At 42.9% G+C, this 23,010-nt stretch overlaps 1 protein-coding gene across 2 annotated transcripts in view; it reads left to right on the top strand.

The window, feature by feature from the left end:
* Positions 1 to 23,010, top strand: part of SCAPER (S-phase cyclin A associated protein in the ER) — a 306,133-nt gene that overhangs the window by 75,206 nt on the left and 207,917 nt on the right. For both annotated transcript variants that reach the window (XM_061595510.1, XM_061595511.1), the window contains exons 9-14: positions 5,168 to 5,430; positions 14,257 to 14,481; positions 16,809 to 16,979; positions 17,822 to 17,897; positions 18,802 to 18,919; positions 22,536 to 22,647. In XM_061595510.1, coding sequence (XP_061451494.1) covers positions 5,168 to 5,430; positions 14,257 to 14,481; positions 16,809 to 16,979; positions 17,822 to 17,897; positions 18,802 to 18,919; positions 22,536 to 22,647 — 965 coding nt within the window. The remainder of the gene's footprint in view (positions 1 to 5,167; positions 5,431 to 14,256; positions 14,482 to 16,808; positions 16,980 to 17,821; positions 17,898 to 18,801; positions 18,920 to 22,535; positions 22,648 to 23,010) is intronic.

Raw genomic sequence — 23,010 nt, 5'->3', positions numbered from 1 at the left:
TCTGCCAGTGTCATGATACCCCCACCGCAGGACATTTTGGAGTTTTTTAAACTTTGCAGGCAGTCACATGGGACTTCTGGTGGCCAAGGGTTAAACAAGATGTAGAGAGGTATGTCCAATCTTGCCCAATGTGCATGAGGGCAAAACACGCCTGGGGCGACTTGTGGGTTTGCTGAAGCCTTTTCCCACGCCCAAGGGACCCTGGCAAATGGTGATTCTGGATTTCATCACAGACCTACTCGCTTCCCAAGGGAAGACAACTGTTTTGGTAGTCGTAGACACTTTCAGTAAAATGACTCACTTTATCCGCTGTGCTGGGCTGCAAACTGCCCAAGAGATTGCCCAACTATTTGTAGAGCATATTTTTTGGCTACATGGACTCCCCACCAGTTTGATTTTGGACCGGAGAACCCAGTTCACAGCTCAGTTCTGGCATGCGTTATGGCAGTTGCTGCAGAGTAAGCTAAGACTGTCGTCTGCAAACCACCCCCAGACAGATGGACAGACAGAGAGAGTGGCCACTACCTTGGAACAGTATCTACGCTGCTATGCAAGACAACTTGATATGCTTAGTGTTAGCCAGGACAAAAGTTCCTAAAAAGGGTAGTTAGATTGATGAGTTGTAAAGTGTTTGATATATCTATTACTTTAATAAAAAGAGAAAAACTCACACAACTGTGTGAGACTGTGTTCCTTGTCTTCGGGTAGGACAAAGACAGAGCTTAAGCATGAGTCTCTGTATAGAAGGATTGAGATAAGTCCTCAAGGAGGTTGAGCATCAGGAAAGATAATGTGCCTAATCTACAGTCTGTTGACTAAACAGAACTAAAGGTAAGGATGTCCCCGCACTTATAGTGCGAGTCGTTTCCGACTCTTAGGGTGACATTTTGCGACGTTTACAAGGCAGACCGTATATATGGGGTGGGTTTGCCAGTTCCTTCCCCGGCCTTTCTTTACCCCCCAGCATATGCCGGGTACTCATTTTACCGACCACGGATGGATGGAAGGCTGAGTGGACCTCGACCCCTTTTACTGGAGATTTGACTTCCTCCTTCCGTTGGAATTGAACTCTGGCCGTGAGCAGAGCTTCGGCTGCGTTACCGCCGCTTACCACTCTGCGCCATGGAGGATCTAAACAGAACTAGCCAACCTGAAAAAGAATTTCGGTACTACAAGACTGTATGGCTGTCTCCAAGGTCCATTTTCCCTCCATCCTTGGCAAAGGTACACATTGCTTAGCAAATGGTCAGGACCATGGATAGCTCACCACAGAGTTGAATTAAATCAGTGACTCCCAAACTTTTTCCCCACAGACCACTTGAAAATTGCTGAGGGTCCAGGTCGACCACTTCATTCGTTTTTCTTCCTGTTATAGCAATTGTAATGTGCCGTGCTAGATGCTTTATTGCATCATTTATTTCTTATATGGTATTTTATCGCATTACACAGAAGATTTATGTAACTTTAAAGTTGACAATGAGGACATTGAACTTGTCAAGGATTATCAATACCTCGGTACAGTCATTAACCAAAATGGAGACAACAGTCAAGAAATCAGAAGAAGGCTAGGACTGGGGAGGGCAGCTGTGAGAGAACTAGAAAAGGTCCTCAAATGCAAAGATGTATCACTGAACACCAAAGTCAGGATCATTCAGACCATGGTGTTCCCCATCTCTATATGGATGTGAAAGTTGGACAGTGAAAAAAGCGGAGAAGAGAAAAATCAACTCATTTGAGATGTGGTGTTGGAGGAGAGCTTTGAGCATACCATGGACTGTGAAAAAGACCAATAATTGGGTGTTAGAACAAATTAAACCACAACTATCACTAGAAGCTAAAATGATGAAACTGAGGTTATCATACTTTGGACACATCATGAGAAGACGTGATTCACTAGAAAAGACAATAATGCTGGGAAAAACAGCAGGGAGTAGAAAAAGAGGAAGGCCAAACAAGAGATGGATTGATTCCCTAAAGGAAACCACAGACCTGAACTTACAAGATCTGAACATGGTGGTTCATGACAGATGTTCTTGGAGGTTATTGATTCATAGGGTCACCATAAGTCGTAATCGACTTGAAGGTACATAACAACAATTGCATTACAATTTGCATTCCATGGAATTCAAATTGTAATAGGATACAATATAAGAAATAAAAGAAGCAATAAAAATACAATTGACAATCGATATGAATATTTAATATAAATATGTTATGGACCTATTGAATGAAGTTCATGGACCAGTAGTGGTCCATGGACCAAGTTTGGGAATCCCTGGCTTAAAGCTCAGGCCAGATACCAGGCTTGCTTGGAGTATTTCTCCAGCACTGGTGTGGTGTCAGCTGAGAGTATAGGTAGTCCTGGACAAAGAGGGATCTGGGAGGCTCTGCCTCCCTGGAGGAAGCCTGCTTGAGAGTCAAAGGGGTGGCACTTTATTAAGTGGATGTTTGTTCCTGTGACACCTGTGCTTGACATGGCAGTGGAGGGAAGTTTTCTGGGGCCACATTTGGGTCTTGGGTGTCAGGGCCCAGCCAGGGGAGTCCTCATCAGAGGAAGACCAGGAGCTTTCAGTCTTGGACCCAGCCCCAGCTCAGGCTTCATCTCAGGGTGAGGAGCCAGGGTCCTGTGACAAGGCTGAGGAAGGGCCGTCTACACCCAGGGCATGTTTGGCCTCTGGCATCAAGGCTGAACATGTCCTGAGCCCAAGGGAGAGGCATTGCTTTGAATGACAGCTGAAGACCCGGCCCACCCAGAAGAGTGCTCGATTGCAAGCCTGGACTCCTCAGGAGCAAAGGACAGCCTGCAGGTGATTCTTAGGATTCAGCTGAAGTTTGGGGTGTGGTTCCAGCAGTTCCAGCCTAAAAAGCCCAGTGCTAGACCGGAAGAGCTGCTGGAGCAGTGTCTATACACCAGCTCCGTACCTGTCTGTGGGTTGATTATTGATGCCAGATCTGACCTTGGACTACTCAGGACCTGCCTCTTGCCTTGCCCCTGGCCTGCATTGGTTAAAGACTGTTTGGCTCCTGATCTCGGACTCCTCTGACCCTGCTTTGTGCCTGACCCCTTTGTTGTGATGGTGGACTTTGGACTGATCCAGGATACTGCTCCTGTGTTGCCCTCAATGGTAGTAGTGCTGGGAATTTTCTTGCCTTCTGAGGAGCCTGGTGAGAACAGAACATGGGGGTGTAGTAATCAGAGAATGGAAGCAGAGCTCCATTCTCAGAAGCAGAAGCCTCGCTGTACCTTGGAACTCAGTTGTCTCTGCTGTGGAAGAATCTACGTGGGTTTGATACTTCCCGACTGTGTCTTGTGGTGGTTCAGCAACCCACTCCTTCCCACCCTCTGGGCTTCCAGTCCTGGACAATGGTACACCTCTATCTTTATCAGGGTTCACAGGAGTCCAGAGAAGCCCTGACCCCATATTTTCTGATAGCCTCTGTTTTTAGAAGGCTACCAGGGGCATGATTTAGCTGAAACTGGGGGGAGGGGAGTCAAGAGTATGAATTTGGGCACTGCTCTTTACTGTTTCTCCTTACTGTGCCTTCAAATGAATCTCTTCTACTTTGCGCCTTCCCATCTGCCTCCACATTTGAGCAGTTTGCATTTTGACTTGACTTTGCATCTTTTTGTTGTGAAGAGCCTTGAGAAAGCTTAGTGTATGGGAATGATTATGTAACTCAAACTCTGTATGCTATACTGGCCTTTACTTGCAAATCGGGACAACAGGATTTTTATCTGTTTCCTGTATGTGATTTGTTATTCTGTCTGAATAGCTATTCTTTGTAGATCTTTCTCATTGGTTGTTCAAATGCTTCTTCAGAACATTTTAGATATAAAAATTGCATTAACAAATATTCATAATTAACATCTTGCCTTCTTTGGGTGCTAAATTTTGATTTGGATACTCCTCTTGTGACCATTTTCCTTTTTTTGTTTCTATATTTTATAACTTGCTAATGCTTGTGTTGGCAGTATTTTTGCCTAATGGACGAGTTCCAATTTTTAAAGTGTTTCTTTTCAAATAGTCTTTAAAAACCCCTTCTCCCGGTCCCACAAAACAGGCTCTTCCTAAAGAGTAAAACTCCTGGAGATAAAGTGTTTGTTTATAATTTGAGCAGAATAAAACCCTTGTTATTTTACTCTCCTGTATTGTGTTATTTTAAATGTAATTTAAGACAGCTCCTGTTGTGCACTTAGAACTGCTAAAAACATTCTTTTTTTTCTTTCATGTGCAGTGCTCACAGTCGCATATATACTGCCTTCTGCTAAGTCAGACTTTGGGTCAAATCCAGTACAATATTGTCTACTTCGGGGGCAGCCAACATGGTGTCCTCCAGATGCTGTTGGACTACAACTCCCATCAGCTCCAGCCAGTATGGCCAGTCTTAGGAATGATGAAAGGAGTAGTCCAGCAGCATCTGGAGGGCAGAACTCTGGTAGCGAATCATCACTGTCTCCAGCATAGAAAGGTCTTTCTCAGCTCTGCTGCCTGTTGCTGCTCAGGATCAAACCTGAGGCCTTCTGCATGCAAAGCTCTGCCACCGAGCTGTGCCTGACAAAGTTGTCTCTAGTCTCTGCCAATTTATCCTGTAAAAGTTCTGCTAGTCTTTAAGGTGCCACAGTCCTCTGTATTGGTTTTTAAAATTCATAGCACCTGTGCTGATTCAAATGATGCCTCATTTGCAGAATAAGAGCAGGGATAGCTGAAGTAAACTAGTTAGGGTATTTGATACACACATCCCTTTGACAGAAAACATGTACTCCTGATACAGATGCTTAGAAAATTTGTTCTTTGCAAATTCCAATATGAATGGATGACCCACACCTTCCAGAGTGTTGTGTGGATTGGAAAGTCACCATTCTTTGGATTCTGCAATGCAGTTCTCAGCTTTAAAAAATATCTAAATGTATTATAAAATATATTCAGAAATGGGTACTTTTTGAGAAAATATGTTTAGAAATCTGTATTTTTTTAGATTGCTTTAATAAATATTTAAATGAAGTTTCTCTGCAGATGTTCTTTTAAAAATCTCAATGAGAACTGGACAGAACTGATTTAGGTATGAACACATGGAAGCAGATTGATCTGTCCACCTCTTGCTCTTGTTTTCTGTGTGTAAATAAATCTTACAATTTTTTGGGTTGCTTTTTAATGGTGCAATGTAGAGCGAAGGGATGCTGAAGGATGGGAAATGGTCCAACGTGGAAGACCTGTGAGATCCAAGTCATCAGCTTTGGCCACCAAAACAACTTTATCTGTAGAGTTATCACGGTTCAAGGATGACAGTGACAAAGAAAATGTAGCTCTTCATCCATCAGAGAATAAACAAAAGAGTTCATTAAGTGAAGACAGTATATCTAAAACTATAGAACCTATTTTGAAAGATTCTTGCTATCTCTCTGAGCACCCCCTTGCTGAAAGGACTCAGGTAAGTGTAATTTAGGGACACTGTTTCTTGCATGTACTCTTTTCCAGAAGAATATCTTGAATTAAACTGTTGCAGTTGCCTTTTGCAAGCCATCTTGACAGATCTTGGGCTGTTTCAGGTTGAAGGATCTTTGGCAAAGGACCCTCACATTGAACAAGCGAAGGGGCAAGTGGGAACATATGGGATGATCCCTTGACCCCTCTGTGTTGCTTCCTGTGCTGAGCATGCTCACCAGCTGATGGATGTTAGGAGTGATGTTAAAAATGAATCTTTAGGAGAAGAATATGTAGCATGTGGGACAAAAAGAAGATTAATTAAATATAAATAGCAGCTTGAGGACGTTGACGAGGTACTTCAACAGGTTCGTGTAACCACTTCTGTGCTGGATCCTTGCCCTTCTTGGCTAATAAAAGCTAGCAGGGATGGAACAGCTGACTGGGCCAGGGAGGTGATTAATGCCTCTCTGCAAGAGGGGGTGGTCCCTGGCTGCCTGAAAGAGGCAGTAGTGAGACCATTCCTGAAGAGACCCTCCCTGGACCCAAAAAATCTTAATAACTATAGGCCAGTAGCAAATGTTCCATTCCTGGGCAAGGTCCTTGAACGAGTGGTTGTGGGCCAGCTCCAGACACTCTTCGATGAGACTGATTATCTGGATCCATTTCAGTCGGGTTTCAGGCCTGGTTTTGACACAGAAACAGCCTTGGTTGCCCTGTATGATGACCTTTGTTGAGAGAGAGACGGGGAGTGTGACTCTGTTGATTCTCCTTGATCTCTCAGCGGCTTTCGATACCATCGACCATGGTATCCTTCTGGGGAGACTGGCTGAGTTGGGAGTGGGAGGTACTGCATTGCAGTGGTTCCGCTCCTACTTGGCAGGTCACCTCCAGAAGGTGGTGGTTGAGGAACATTGCTTGGCACCCTGGACTCTCCAGTATGGGGTTCCTCAGGGGTCAGTTCTGTCCCCCATGCTGTTCAACCTCTACATGAAACCGTTGGGTGCGGTCATCTGGAGCTTTGGAGTGCGTTGCCATCAGTATGCTGATGACATGCAGCTCTATTTCACCTTTTCATTCTCTTCAGGTGAGGCTGTCAATGTGCTGAACCAGTGCCTGGCTGCGACAATGGAATGGATGAGGGCTAATAAACTGAGGCTCAGTCCAGACTGAGATGCTGCTAGTGGGTGGTTCTTCTGACTGGATGGTGGATGTCCAACCTGTCCTGGATGGGGTTGCACTCCCCCTGAAAGAGCAGGTTCATAGCTTGGGGGTTCTCCTAGAATCATCTCTGTCACTTGAGGCTCAGGTAGCCTCAGTGGCACGGAGTGCCTTCTACCAACTTCGGTTGGTGGCCCAACTACGTCCCTATCTGGACAGGGATAACCTTGCTTCAGTTGTCCATGCTCTGGTAACCTCCAAATTAGATTACTGCAATGCACTCTGTGTGGTGCTGCCTTTGAAGACGGTTCAGAAACTGCAGCTTGTGCAAAATGCAGCGGCCAGATTGGTAACAGGGACCAGACAGTCCGAACATATACAACCGATTCTGGCTCGCTTGCACTGGCTGCCTGTATGTTTCCGAGCTCAATTCAAGGTGCTGGTTTTGACCTATAAAGCCTTACACGGCTTGGACCACAATACCTGATGAAACGCCTCTCCCGATACAAACCCACCTGTACACTACATTCAAGATCAAAGGCCCTCCTCCGGGTGCCTACTCCGAGGGAAGCTTGAAGGATGGCAACAAGGGAGAGGGCTTTCTCAATGGTGGCCCGCAAATTATGGAATGATGTTCCTGATGAGGTGTGCCTGGCGCCAACACTGTTATCTTTTCGGCGCCAGGTCAAGACTTTCCTCTTCTCCCAGGCATTTTAGCATGTGTATTATACTGTTTTAAATGTTTAAATTATGTTTTAAATTGTTTTTAGAAGATCTGTTTTAAATTGTATTTGTTTTAATGTTTTTAGTTACTGTAAACCGCCCAGAGAGCTTCGGCTATGGGGCAGTATACAAGCATAATGAGATCGATCGATCGATCGATCGATCCATAGGAAAATCTATAACAGGAAATGCATATGCTCCCAAAGATGGTCCACCCGGATTTTATGAGAATAATAAAAAAAATCAAATGAACTTTGCAGAAGGAGAAATCATTATAGCTGGTGAGATGAACTTAGTATTGAACCCAGCAAAGGATAAAGGAGGGGAGGAAATAAATGTTCTGGTACATTACCTAAAATAGTGAAAGGGAATATGAAAGCTTTAATGTTAACTGATATTTGATGATAGCAAATATGAACGTAAGAGATAATAAATATAATTTGATACCACACAATACTTAAGAATAGATAAGATTTGGCTTACATCTGTTTTAATACAAATCATGAAACAAGCAGTAATTGAAATGACAATGACTGATTGAAGCATCAATATATGTAAGCCACAACCCCATGTTAAATGGAACTATTTACAAATAAGTTAAGGATTCCTCAGTGGGGATTGAACAAGATTTTATTGAAAAGCTCAGATGCAACAAGAAAGCACAAGAAGAGCTGAGCCACTTTTTTCTAACTGATAGAAACATCAACAGGTATAGTGTGGGACACGAGCAAAGCATTTCTGAGAGGAATATTACTAAGTGTTAGGTGCTCCCCCCCATAAAAGAATTAGTTCTGAAGACTAATAAATTAATGTTCCTTTAAAGGTCAATGTGATGCCCTTCCCTGGCTCTCCCTGTCAGGTTCCTACCTGCGCGTGGCTACTGCCTGTCACTAGGCACCACCAGGGACTCCACCAGTCCAGACTGTCCTTTTTTATTGTTTCTCTCCCCGCTCTAGCACAGATCTCAACAGATCCCCCTGCTAGGCAACTACCAGTCACGTCCTAATACTAGTATTCCCAGAGACTCTGAATACTGGTATTGTTATTCTCTTCACCGCTGCCACCATTTGTTACAGTTTCCCTTCAGCCTTGGTCATTACCTTACCCTCCCTTCTGGTCTGTGAAACCCCAGCCAAGGATCAGGCCTTTGGTAAACCAAATTAAGTATTTATTAAAGATAACAAAGCTAACAAGATTAACAAGATTTCTTCTTAAGGCACATAAGCATATGGTTTTGCTCAATACTAATCCGAACTCCACCCCCCTCCTTCTCCACTCTCTCCTGGCAAACCACTCTCTCAAACCCACCAAACAACCCACTCTTTCTCTTCTCCCCCCAGATTCCACTCTCACTCTTCCTTTTATACATTCAGCCATTTTAAACACTCAGCCAATCATCTAGCATTCTACTGCCCATTCACTCCCCCTCCTCTTTCACTCCACTTACCATGTATCTTCGAAACAACCAACACTTACCATATATACATTAATATAGGAACATCATATTTCCACCCCCCTTAAACAACGGCAGAGTATTATTCCTGTTCCAGGATTTATACGTCGCGTTAACAATATAAACAAGTCTCTATGGGGAAAATGTCTTTCTTTGTCTCTCCGTCTGGTCACGTCACTGCAGTCCCAGCCACTTGCCTGGAAAGTCCATCGGCCAGTACATTGTCCTTGCCTTTTATGAACTGGAAGTCCACTTGATAGTCCTGTAGGGCCCAGGACCACCTCTGCAGCATAGTGTTATGGTTTTTCATAGTCTGCAACCATAAGAAGGCCCGATGATCCGTAGTCACTGTGAATCTTCGTCCCCACACGTATGGGCGCAACTTGTTCAGTCCCCACACGACCGCTAGGCACTCCTTCTGGACCAACGAATAGTTTTTCTCCCTCGGCGTCAGCTTGCGACTCAGGTACGCCACTGGATGTCTGGTGCCTTCTCTCTCCTGTAGCAAGACGACTCCCGGCGCCAGGTCCGACGCATCTGTAGCCACGATGAATGGTTTTTCATAGTCTGGTGCTATTAATATGGGTCCTTGGCACAAGGCTTGCTTCAGTAGATCAAAAGCCTTCTGACATTCATCCGTCCATACCACACGCTCAGAACACTTCTTCATTGTTAATTCATGTAAGGGGGTAGGCCACGATTGCACTGCCTCTACCTTGCTCCATAAGGGGGTGATTTTCCCACTCCCCACCTTATGTCCTACATAGATTACTTCACTCACAACTTTCCCATTCACACGGTATGGCATAGATCTGATTGGGGCATGATCTCCAGTATTAATGGAATGTATAACTATACTGGTTCGGCCAGGTTTGTTGCTAAAGAGATTCCTATAGGTTTTCAAAACTCTCAGAATCTCTTCTTTTACTTCCTCCTTCACCTCCTCTGACCATTCCACTTGATCTACCCCTCCTTTGTCTTTACTTTCCTGTACCAAATCTGGAAGTTCAGGCCCACTTCCCTCAGGGAATAAGGTAACTTGCAACACCTGTACATCCCTGGTATGGTAAGGCTTCAACATATTTACATGAACCACTTTGTTTTTGTTTAATTGTTCTGTGGTGATTACATACGTCACTGTGTCAAGCCTTTCTCTGATGGTATATGGTCCTTCCCAGTTAGCCTGTAATTTGTCATGTTTCCTGAGTATGAACGCCATAACCATATCTCCCACATCATACACACGTTCCCTGGCTGTTCTGTCATACCAGTAACGTTGCTTCTCCTGTGCTTGACTCAAATTCTTTTTCACCACCTCCATCATTGATGTTAATTTATTGCGGAATTCCAATACAAAATCTACTACAGATGTTTTGTACTCTCCCAGGGTTCCTTCCCATGAATTTTTTAATAGTTCCAAAGGTCCCCTCACTTTTCTAGTAAACATTAGTTCAAAGGGTGAGAAGCCTGTTGACTCTTGAGGGACTTCCCTGTATGCAAATAAGAAGCATCCCAAACGTTCATCCCAGTCTTGTGGGTGATCTTGAACATAGCTTCTTATCATGCCCTTCAAAACGCCATTGAATCTCTCTGTTAACCCATTAGTGGCGGGATGGTAAGTAGTGGTCTAGATGTTTTAGACCACAACATTTCCACATACATTGCATCACTTCTCCCATGAATACACTGCCTTGATCCGTCAGCACTTCATGAGGGAAACCCAGCCTCATAAAGATTTTTAATAAAGCCTCTGCCACTACAGGGGCTTCTACAGATCTTAGTGCTTCTGCATCTGGGTACCTGGTGGCAAAATCCACCACCACCACTAGATATTTCTTGCCATGCCTTGTGGGTTTGGAAAAAGGGCCCACCAAATCTATTCCCACTCTATAAAAGGGTTGTCCAATTATAGGAAGGGGCTTTAAGGGTGCCTTAGTCTTTACTCCACTTTTTCCCACCTTTTGGCATATTCCACAAGATACACAATGTTGTTTTACATCTTTGGAGATGTTTGGCCAATAATAGTGTGTCACCAATCTCCTCTTGGTCTTTTTTATTCCCAGATGTCCTGCACATGGGACATCGTGGGCTACCTCTAGCAATCTGGTTCTGTATTTGCTAGGTACTATCGATTGCTTCACTGGTTCACATTCATCCTTTCTCTCAGCGGGCATCCACAGTCTATATAAAATCCCATTTTCACACACAACTTGATTCCTCAGTTTGTCAGTGAAAGGAATCTGTTGGGTCAGGGCTTGTTCCTTTATCTGCTTCAAACATATCTTTATGCAGCTCTTCCCTGAATTGCTCTGCTTCTTTCTTATCAGAGACCACTTGATACAGTTTGTCTCCTTCAGCAGGCCTGCTAGTGGTTGCTATGGTGACCTGAGGCTGGTTAACAGATTCCACCCTGTTTGTTTCAGCCCCCCTTAATATGGTTTCTTTTTCTCTGCCAATTTGCTGTCTGGTCACTACATATATCTTTCCTTGGGCTCCCATTACATCTGTTCCCAGTATTACTGGTTCTTGTTGCTGGGCATTAATGCCTACTTTATATCGGCCCTCTCGGCCACTCCAAGTCATTTCCACCAGGGCCACAGGCAAACTTTCTGGTTGACCCCTCACTCCTTGGATAGTCACAGTTTCCTGAGGTAATATTACCTCAGATTTTATTAAATCTGGCCTCAGTAATGTCTGAGCGGCACCAGTATCAAGCAATGCCCAATAATTTGCCCCTTGTACACTCACTTCCTCTCTCAGACTTGAATCAAGGTCTGTCACTTCTGTCCAGTTTATCTGGCAGAACTGAACCTTTTTTGCTGTTTCTAAAGCCTTGGGCTCTGTTTTCACTGCCCTTGTCTGAGCAGGATTACTAATGGGGTTGGCAACCTCACATTGAAAACGTAGGTGCCCCGGTCTACCACATTTGTAGCATAATTTCTCCTCACCTTTAGGGTACACAGATCCACTCTGGGGTGTCCTGTGCCCTTCAGATTTTACTGGAGGACTCACTCTCTGTGGTACCACATCCCTTCTGCCAGCATTATATGGTCTGGGTTTAAAATCTCTTGATGTTTTCCCCACCCAGCCAGTTCTGTTGGAGGCGAAGTGATCCGCCATCTCTGCGGCCTCCTGCACCGATATAGGGGAACGGTCTTTGACCAGGAGCCTTATTTCTGGTGGTTACTGATGGTATAATTGATCCAATATCATGAGGTTTTTCACCTCCTCCACAGACTGAGCTTTTGCACTTGTCAGCCATTTCCCAAATATGTCCATCAGTTTTGCCCCCAGCTCCACGAAAGACCTCCCTGTCTGTATCTGGCAGTTTCTGAAAAGCTTTCTAAAATAATCAGGCCCCAGTCTGAATCTTTTAAACACTGCTTCTTTGAATTCAGCATAGGTGACGGGCCTGTCTGAGGGGAAATATTGGTATACCTCAGCCAATTCCCCTTTAATCAGGTTTGATAAATACTGCATGTATTTATCTTCAGGTAGCCCCCACAACTGAGCTGCCTTTTCAAAGGTTGTGAGATAAATTTGAGGATCTTGACCAGGCTCATAGACAGCAAAGTCCTTTGGAGTAATTTTTATTTTTGCTCCATCTCTGTCTTTCCTTGTCTCCTCAGAGTGAAATTTCTCTCTATCAGATTTTAACTTTTCTACTTGTAATTCAGCATCCAATGCTTGTTGCTTCTCCCTCTCCTCAAACCCCAATCTCATTCTCTCAATTTCCAACTCCCTCTGTTTTTCCTTCTCTGCACCTTCCATCCTCAATCTCTCAGCTTCCAACTCCCTCTGCTTGTCTTTTTCCTCAGCCTCCCATCTTAACTTCTCTCTCAAGTACTCTATATAAGCGGGATTGCTTGAATATCCTTCTGGGGTCTCTTCCCTGACAAGTTGTTTTTGCTGGGCAGTTGCAAATCCTATAAGTGCTACCCTCAATTCATCTACCCCTTTACCCTCGTGAGGTAAATTGAATGTTATGCACTTCTCCACCAGCTCCTCTCTTTTCATTTTTATGTATTCAGCCATGGTGTTTGAGTTCACTCACTCTTTGCCACACACTCTTTGCCAGTCACTCTCACAAGAAATCTTGTTTTGTTATTTCTGTTTGCCACACCACTGTTCTGGATTCTCTAGTATTCGTATCTCCGCTACAGCCAACACCTGTGACGTAGTCTCCTTTGTCACCACATGTCTTTGGGACTCTCTTTGGTTCGTATCCCACCGCTACTGCCACCACATGTGACGCCCTTCCCTGGCTCTCCCTGTCAGGTTCCTACCTGCGCGTGGCTACTGCTTGTCACTAGGCACCACCAGGGACTCCACCAGTCCGGACTGTCCTTTTTTATTGTTTCTCTTCCCGCTCTAGCACAGATCTCAACAGATCCCCCTGCTAGGCAACTACCAGTCACGTCCTAATACTAGTATTCCCAGAGACTCTGAATACTGGTATTGTTATTCTCTTCACCGCTGCCACCATTTGTTACAGTTTCCCTTCAGCCTTGGTCATTACCTTACCCTCCCTTCTGGTCTGTGAAACCCCAGCCAAGGATCAGGCCTTTGGTAAACCAAATTAAGTATTTATTAAAGATAACAAAGCTAACAAGATTAACAAGATTTCTTCTTAAGGCACATAAGCATATGGTTTTACTCAATACTAATCCGAACTCCACCCCCCTCCTTCTCCACTCTCTCCTGGCAAACCACTCTCTCAAACCCACCAAACAACCCACTCTTTCTCTTCTCCCCCCAGATTCCACTCTCACTCTTCCTTTTATACGTTCAGCCATTTTAAACACTCAGCCAATCATCTAGCATTCTACTGCCCATTCACTCCCCCTCCTCTTTCACTCCACTTACCATGTATCTTCGAAACAACCAACACTTACCATATATGCATTAATATAGGAACATCACAGTCAACTTCTCCAACAGCTTATAATAAATTCTGTACTTGAAAACAACAATTTAAATTATTAGAAATGTACAAAGTATATCAAGCTGTGCTAAGCAAAGAATGAATGAATGAAACTTTGTTTTTACCCCGCTCTTTTTCCAAACTGGAACTCAGGGTGGCTTACAAATAAAACTATATGTAGTTAAAAACATACAAAAATATACAATTAAGATACAATTAAACTATATGCAACCTTAAAACCGTGAACCAAAGAACTCTTATGTGTGTGGGGGGAAGGACTTGATGTCCTTTAGCTAAAATCTTCCCTCGGCAAAAATTTGCTCTTGGTCCGATGTAGGGGTATGGTTGTGTTTGGGACCTCAGTATTTCAACTAGAAATCTTTATAACAGTATCTGTCATGGATTTGAAGTGATTTTATGTATGTGCTGTTGTTTTAACTGTTTGTGTGTACCTAATGGTTTTATGTATGTTATCATATTGTAAATTGGCTCAGGGTGTTTCATAGGAAGCAATTCATAAATGAAATAAACAATAAATAATGGTGTCTGTCTCTATTTGTCTTGTATGTTAGTTCACAGCCCATATCCTTGAGGACATCAACATCTCTGAGAACAGTTGTTTACCAGAGAGTTCTTTGCAGCCATTTTCCAAAGTGCCTGTTCTCGTAGACGCCGAGCATACTTCGAAAAGTCCACAGATGGAAGAAACAATATCTGCTGTCTCCAGGAGTGACAGAGAAGGTCAAACAGAAAAAAATAAGATTGAAAGTGAAATGGACCCTGCAGACATTTCAAATGTGAGTGCTAGCAGATGGGCAAGAAGATTTATTCTAAAAACAAGTCCACCAAACGTAGTGGCATGCGGTAAATTGTTACCATGTTCATCTATTTACACATAGCTATATTAATGGACATAACTCAGTGGTAAAGCAGATGCCTGGTAGACAGCCCCAGGTTCAGTCCCCTGGCATTTCTAGTATTGTAGCAGAGCAGACTTCAGGCTCTGGAAGTCAAAATTTCTGGCATCTATGACAGGGCCTGGGGGTGGAACCAGAGGAAAAGGCCAGTGGTTGGTTGGCTGGTTTTTAGCTGGTCTAATGGTGGAGAAATGTGGAGAGCTTTGTGCATACCATGGGCTGCAAAAAAGACAAATAATTGGGTGTTAGAACAAATTAAACCAGAACTATTACTAGAAGCTAAAATGATGAAACTGAGGTTATCATACTTTGGACACATCATGAGAAGACATGATTCACTTTGTTGTTGTTATGTGCTTCCAATGTTGATTACGACTTATGGCGACCTTATGAATCAGTGACTTCCAAGAGCATCTGTCATGAACCACCCTGTTCAGATGTTGTAAGTTCAGGTCTGTGGCTTCCTTTAGGGAATCCATCCATCTCTTGACATGATTCACTAGAAAAGATAGTAATGGTGGGGAAAAAGGAGTAGAAAAAGAGGAAGGCCAAACAAGAGATGGATTGATTCCATAAAGGAAGCCACAGAATGGAACTTACAAGATCTGAACAGGGTGGCTCATGACAGATGCTATTGGAGGCCGCTGATTCATAGGCTCGCCATAAGTTGTAATCGATCTGAACAGGGTGGCTCACGACAGATGCTGTTGGAGGTCACTGATTCATAGGGTCACCATAAGTTGTAATCGACTTGAAGGCACATAACAACAACAATGGTGGAGCACATGTGTTTTTAAGGTCCAGAAGAGGTGCCCCATTACCTCTAATTGCCTTGAGTATAAACAAAACAACCAACAAGCTTGCCCAGCATATAAATGCAGTAAGCCAGTTACTACTCCATTTACCTCCTATAACATAGGTTGTAGCTTAGTGGCAGAGCATCCGCTTTGCATGCAGAAGGTTCCAAGCTCTTGTCTCCCAGCCTTTCTCCAACAGCAGTCTCTGTTGATTGGGGGCCTGATCCTGCATCCATGCCAGTGGGGAAGCCAAGGGGGCCGTGGGGCGGTCCCAGGTGGTTCTTCTCAGGAGGTTCTTCTCAGGAGGTTATATATACCTTCAGTGAAACAGAATATTACTGGAAATAGTGGTCTGCAATCCCAAAGCAATGAAATATTGTTTTTTAATTTTAATAACAGAAAGCAATAAAAAACAAACCCTCCTTCTCCAGACAAATGAAAAAAATAATTATAATTACAGCTACCCTCCTCAGATGTTCATTTATACTTTGGATCACTTCCTAGCATAAAACCAGAAAGCAGTATCTTCTGAGGCAACAAATACCAACACATAGTTTGATGCTTATTTGGTTTGTCCCCAATTCACAGCCTCAATTTTCACCTCTTTGGGTACTGGCCACAGTCAAATTTCTGTCTCCTTTCTTGAGCCCTAATTTCCTGCACTAAGATCCATTGTTAATAAATCCCTTAAAAGGGGGGGGGGATTTCAAAACCAGTAGATGCTTCAATAGGTTTTTGTGCTGTCTCTAATCATGCAGCTGTTATAACTCATTATTAATTAATTTCTTATAGAAGCATTTTATAGGAAATGTTATCATTAATGCAACCCAGCCATATATATATATGCACAAATATATATATGCGCAGGGGGGTGCAGTCTGTGTGCTGGCAGAGGACAGAAGAAAAAACGCCGTCCAACCTGCAACACCCCACTGCATTTCTATGCTGGGTGTGGAAGCAGGAGGATCTTTCCTCTTGCAGCCTGCTTGGTTTCTATGCTAGGAGTAGAGGAAGGATGGAACACTCCATCCCACTTCCCCCAGCCCACTCATTTACATGCATGAAAGTCCTCATCATCTGTGGCCACTAAGCAAGTGCTCAAGTACAGACCTAATAGTACCCAGTAGAGTTGTTAAGAGATCAGAACTCATATTTTGTATTTTTTGTAACACCAGTTCTCACTAGTTTCCAACATTTGTCTTAATACATATGCATATGACCCTTAATGAACATATGCATAATACATGTGCTTGTACCCCTTGGTCTTCATACACACACACACACACAATCTTAATTGAGGTCAAATACCATAAGGTTAACGCACTTGGGAGGTGGAGGGGGAATAATTTGCATAGTAGAAAACTTTTTCAAGTTGCCTGTCCAGTTCTGGTTTTGGTGTTGCATCTCTAGTCTATGGCTGAGGTTCTTGCTAAAAAAGAGGAGCTAGCGGATCGCCTGGAGAAGGCCAATGAAGAGGCCATTGCAAGTGCCATTGCGGAAGAAGAACAGCTAACCAGAGAGATCGAAGCAGAGGAGAACAACGACATAAACATTGAAACAGACAACGACAGTGACTTTTCTGTGAGTTTTCTGTTCTGAAATGATCATTGATCAAATTAATATTTCCAAGACAAGGTTAGGATTTGACTATAATTTTTGTATAGTTCTTGGTTTTACAAAGTAACTGTCTGATATGCCAGTCATGCCAGAAAAAGTAACATGGGTTCTGGCACAACGGGTATTAGTTTTCAGGCTCATTTCAAAGCACTGGATTTTTTTACGTTTAAATCCCTATATGACTCAGGACCCCAATACTAAACAACTGCCTCTTCCCAGATGAACTTGCCCAGACACTGAAGCTTCAGATGACAGATTTAAATTGTAAACTGCCTTGGCGCCTTAAATGCTTAAGTGCTGTTCATAAATGCAGTGAATAAATGAATGAAGTCCTTCAGATATTGCTGGACTCCCACTCCTGAACATTGCCTATGCTAGCTGAGGCTGATAAGTGTTGGAGTCCAGCAACACCTGGAGGACCATAGGTTAGCTACCCCTAATTTCAACATTTGTAGTTCTTCAAGTTTGGGCATCACATAAAACTGTGGTTAGCTTAAAATTGAAAACTACTCCCTCACAGGTATGAAAGAGGGAGGGGAAAAATCTGAGGCCAATCACTGCTTGTTCTCATAGCAGGAAACCATGGTTTTCCATTATGTCTGAATTGGGCCATAACAGTGTTAACAGCTGCCTTTCTTGTTGGTGTGCTATCTTAAAAGAGAAAAAGAGACTAACTTGCATTTGTAACATATTTGAATTCCTCTAGCCATTGTTATAATTTGCACAAAATGGTAGCTTTAAAGCTGAAAAGGGTTTCCCTTCTCCAAATAAAAAGTTGTGTTTCTGTTTTCTGTTTTGTATTCTAGGCTAGCATGGGCAGTGGAAGTATATCTTTCTGTGGGCTTTCCATGGACTGGAATGATGTCCTCGCAGATTATGAAGGTAAACATTCTTGTGTAGAAATGTAGATAAACATCATCAGAGTGCATGTTGTAGGGTTAGGCGTACTGTCTCTTGCTTTTTATTCTCAGTGAATTTGTCAAAGTGGTCATCAACCAAATTTTCCGTATTATGCAAATATTACCAGGCATATGATTTTGATACTGGCTTTTACTTTTAAAAAAATCTAGGAATACATAGAAGGGAACAGTTCCACTCTATTATTATTCCAGAATTCTGTATTTGGTCAATTCCATTCTGATTATGTTCCTGTTTGTCAGAATAGAATAAATTATGTACATGTGCTATTTCTGTTTGTCTTGCTTTCTTAAAATTTATTGTGTTTTCATAACAAAGGCCCAGGTTGCACACCACAAACCATGGTTTACTGTGAACACATCAATCTCAGTTGCTTTATTCCTTCCTGCTAGCATGCAAGAGAAACAGACCACAATTCCTGGATTAGCTTTATGTCCAGCCCAAGAATTTTGGGTTGTTTCACTCTAAATAAACCAAAATCTGTAGCCAAGGTTTGTTCTTCACTTACTGACCATAGTTTGTCTGAGTAAAACAAACCACAATTCCCAGGTTGAGCTTAACTCTCTCAGCCAGGGATCATGATTTGTTTCTCCTACACACCAGAGGGGAGGACCGAAGCAGCCAAGGTTGCCCCATTACTGGTAAACCATTAACTATGATTTAGCGTGATGAGTGAACAAGGTGGAAATAACAATCATTACAGCAGAAACATTCCAGTGGTAAAAAAACTTTAGAATACCTAGCTCGAGGGTGGCATGGACAACTGGGAGTAAAATAAAGTAGAGTAGATATGAGAGAGTATTAAGGGTATTTCACTTCACTGATACTAGCTTTCATTTTTAAAAAAAATGATCATTTTTCTATGCAGCTCGTGAATCATGGCGTCAAAATAACACTTGGGGTGACATAGTGGAAGAAGAGCCTGCACGTCCACCGGGTCATGGAATACACATGCATGAGAAACTATCTTCACCATCTCGCAAAAGGTCTTAAATGTTTAAACACTTGATTTAGAGTTAACTCAAGAGAATCAGATTCCATAATTGAATTATATATTGGTAAAGAGAACACAGGAAGTGGCTCTTTACCAAGTTAAACTACTTGCCCGTCTAACCCCAGGATGGAGAACCTCAGGCCCAAGGGCTGAATGCGGCCCTCCAAGCCTCTGTACCTGGCCCTTGAGCTCTCACCGGGCCACACCCCCTCTGGCCCTGCTTTGATTGTTTTTGCCTGGCTGCAGTGTTTCTTTGAACTCAGATAATGTCTCTTGCTTCTCTGAATGCAGTTTAGAGAGGGATGTGTGAGTGTGTGTAGAAAGTAGCTTAGTATACAAAGATAAAATTTACATTCATTGCTCTGCCCACCTTTGCCTCTGGCCCCCCACACCACTGGCATGTGGCCCTGAAAAGCTGCCCAGAATGGAATGCGGCCCTCAGACTGAAAAAGGTTCCCCACCTCTGGCCCTAACCCATTGTTGCCTATTCTGACTGGCAATGATTCTCCAGGGTCTCAGGCAGAGGATCTTTCCTGTCACCTCTACCTGGGTCTCTTAGCTGAACGTACCAAATCAGCTACTTTACTCCCAACTTAAGGATGGAAAATGGAACATCGGTGGACAGCAAAAGAGGTTTTAAAGATGTTCTTAAAGTGAATCTAAAAAAATGTAACCTGAACATTGACAACTGGGAAGTCTTGGCCTATGAACGTCCCAAATGGAGGTCGGCTATTATCGAAGGTGCTGTGGACTTTGAAGAAGCACGAGTGCAGGGCGAACGGGACAAACGAGCTAAGCGGAAGGCACGTCAAACAAATCCTCATCACGACCATCTTCCATCTGGAAACCTATGTCCTCACTGTGGGAGGCTTTGTGGATCCAGAATTGGCCTCCATACACTTACGGACCCACTGTTAAAGACCTTATCTTGGAAGACAAAATTACTCAGCCATGAGAGATCGCCAATGAATAAGACTCCTGGGAATTGAACCTGGGACCTTTCTGCATGCAAAATGCATGCTCTTGCACTGAGCTGTAGTTGCTGACCAGTTATGGTCCTATTTTTAAATAAGGAGCAATGGAATGAAATTGAAACATTGTTCCTCCAGCCCAGAAAAAAGGGGCTATTTATTTATTTCAAGGAATTTCAGAAGGAAATCACCCTGTACTTTATAGATTACAGCAAAGCCTTTGATTGTGTAGATCATGAAAAACTATGGAATGCTTTAAAAGAAATGGAGGTGCTCTGGACAAGAGGCTACTGTAAGGACAGAATATGGAGAAACCGGTTGGTTCCCCATTGGAAAGGGTGTGAGACGGGTGTATTTTATCACCCTATTTATTTAATCTATACGCAGAACATATATGGAAAGCAGGATTGGACCAAGGGGAAGGAGGTGTGAAAATTGGAGGGAGAAATATCAATAATTTTAATGTTTTTGATTGCTGTAAACCACCCAGAGAGCTTCTGCTATGGGGCGGTATACAAGTGCAATAAATAAATAAATAAATAAAGATATGCAGACAACACCATACTACTAGCAGAAACCAGTAATGATTTGAAACGAATGCTAATGAAAGTTAAAGAGGAAAGCACAAAAGCAGAACTACAGCTGAATGTCAAGAAGACTAAAGTAATGGCAGCAGAAGATTTATGTAACTTTAAAGTTGACAGTGAGGACACTGAACTTGTCAAGGATTATCAATACCAATATCAATACAGTCATTAACCAAAATGGAAACAATAGTAAAGAAATCAGAAGAAGGCTAGGACTGGGGAGGGCAGCTATGAGAGAACTAGGAAAGGTCCTCAAATGCAAAGATGTATCACTGAACACTAAAATCAGGATCATTCAGACCATGGTATTTCCAATCTCTATGTATGGATGTGAAAGCTGGACCGTGAAAAAAGCGGGTAAGAGAAAAATCAACTCATTTGCAATGTGTTGGAGGAGAGTTTTGCAGATACCATGGACTGTGAAAAAGACAAATAATTGGGTGTTAGAACAAATTAAACCACAACTATCACTAGAAGCTAAAATGATGAAACTGAGGTTATCATACTTTGGACACATAATGAGAAGACATGATTCACTAGAAAAGACAGAAGGGAGTAGAAAAAGTGGAAAGCCAGACAAGAGATGGATTGATTCTATAAAGGAAGCCACAGGCCTGAACGTACAAGATCTGAACAGGGTGGTTCACGACAGATGCTGTTGGAGGTCACTGATTCATAGGGTCACCATAAGTTGTAATCGACTTGAAGGCACATAACAGCAGCAATTTATTGTCTATAGAACACTGCTTTGGTACACCAAACTAAGAACATACTGAGTTAGGTTCTTCTCTCTGCAACCCCTTCCCCCATGTTTTGGTTCATGTGAACCATTTTCAAGGTTAATTAGCAAATCTAACCAATTGCAGCCATGTTAAACAGGACATTTTTGTACATTGATGTATGGCATCTTCTCTGCATCAGAAGGGCCATAAACCAGTATTGCCAGGGCTGGTGGAACCACCCTGCATCCTTGAGCTGGGGTCCCAGTGCCTCAGGAAGGGTCATCTTTGATGTCTACCCTGTAGTCCCAGTTGCATTTTTGCCAGCCCAGCACTCTGAGGAGCACCAGGCTGCTCAGTCTAGCTACCGTTTAAATTTCTCACAGTGGCTGTGTTCTAATGTCACTCTGGGTCATTGTGGGAAATTTACATTTCATTAGACCCAGCTTTCCAGTGCTGCTTAGAATGGTGCTGCCACCAGAGAATCCCACCAGAAGTCAAATTCATGTTGTCTTTGTGTTTTCCCTTTATACCCGACATAAAGAGTTGAGTCATTGAGGCAAACGCCCACATTTTCTCTCTCCATTCGTTACTGCCGACACCATATATATAATGCCAATTCCTCGTGTTCTTGTCCGACTAAACCATCTAGGGTCCACTTCACCACTGCTTTGATTTGGATTCCTGCACTGAGCAGGGGGTTGGACTCGATGGCCTTGTAGGCCCTTTCCAACTCTACTATTCTATGATTCACCTATACCCTAACCCATCTTACATTTGAGTCTTGATTAATTTTGAGATTTGTTTTTGTCACTGCACATTCCCACTCTGAGCATCACCCCTATTGTGCTTGATCATATGATAAATCGCTTTGGTTGTGATCCAGAGGGGCTATGCATGATGGTATTCCACTCATGCAACAGAGGTTTCCTGTGGTTCCCCTCTCTTTTTACAGAAGTAAATACTCCTGAGGTTGGAGGGGAGCCCTGTATAATCATGTGCAATTCTTCAGTGATAGGCAGACCGCTGATTGTATTCAGTGTTAGTTCTGCTCAAACCCACTGAAATTTATGGACACAACTTAGATTCATTAATTTCAGTAGGTCTACTCTGAGAAGGACTTAGTTGGAAATAATGCACTGCCTAACATATTCCAAAATAATATTAAAATGCCTGAACTGGATATTTTTTAAACGAGAGGTTCCTTTGGTAGTTGTCCTGTGACTTAAAAGTGATGCTACTTTAATAGACTACTGTAAATTATAGATGTATCCACATACCTTTGTTTTGATTCTTTGTCCCATTGGGCTTTTAAATATTTATTTCAAAAGGACGATAGCGGAATCTAAAAAGAAGCATGAAGAAAAGCAGATGAAAGCTCAACAGCTGAGAGAGAAGTTACGTGAGGAGAAAACACTTAAACTTCAGAAATTAATGGAACGGGTAAGCTTGCTATAGTTTTAATTTTTTATGCTCCAATGTGAATCGTATTTGCACGTTATGTTAAACATGAATGCACCCCAATTATCTATGTGTAACAGTCAATGACTATTCAGAAGAGCATGCTCCAAAAACATGCTGGTTGGAGTCCAAAGGGCCATGCATGATGTTCCACATGAGAACCTCTTTCTCGCTTTAACCCCTCGTATACCTTGAAAAGTTACTCCTCAGGTGCAGGGGAACCTCAGGAAATATATTGTGGTATGGAGATGGGAATCAGTAGCTTCCTTTCTATGTGGTCATGCTTTCTGCTCATGTACAACTTGTAAATAATTTTAAAACTTTGATTCATTATCGTACATCATA

The sequence above is a fragment of the Rhineura floridana genome, chromosome 14 (assembly GCF_030035675.1).
Source record: "Rhineura floridana isolate rRhiFlo1 chromosome 14, rRhiFlo1.hap2, whole genome shotgun sequence".
NCBI classification, from domain to species: Eukaryota; Metazoa; Chordata; class Lepidosauria; order Squamata; family Rhineuridae; genus Rhineura; species Rhineura floridana.
The sequence above is the reverse complement of the archived record's forward strand: the minus strand, read 5'-3'. Positions and strand labels throughout refer to the sequence as shown.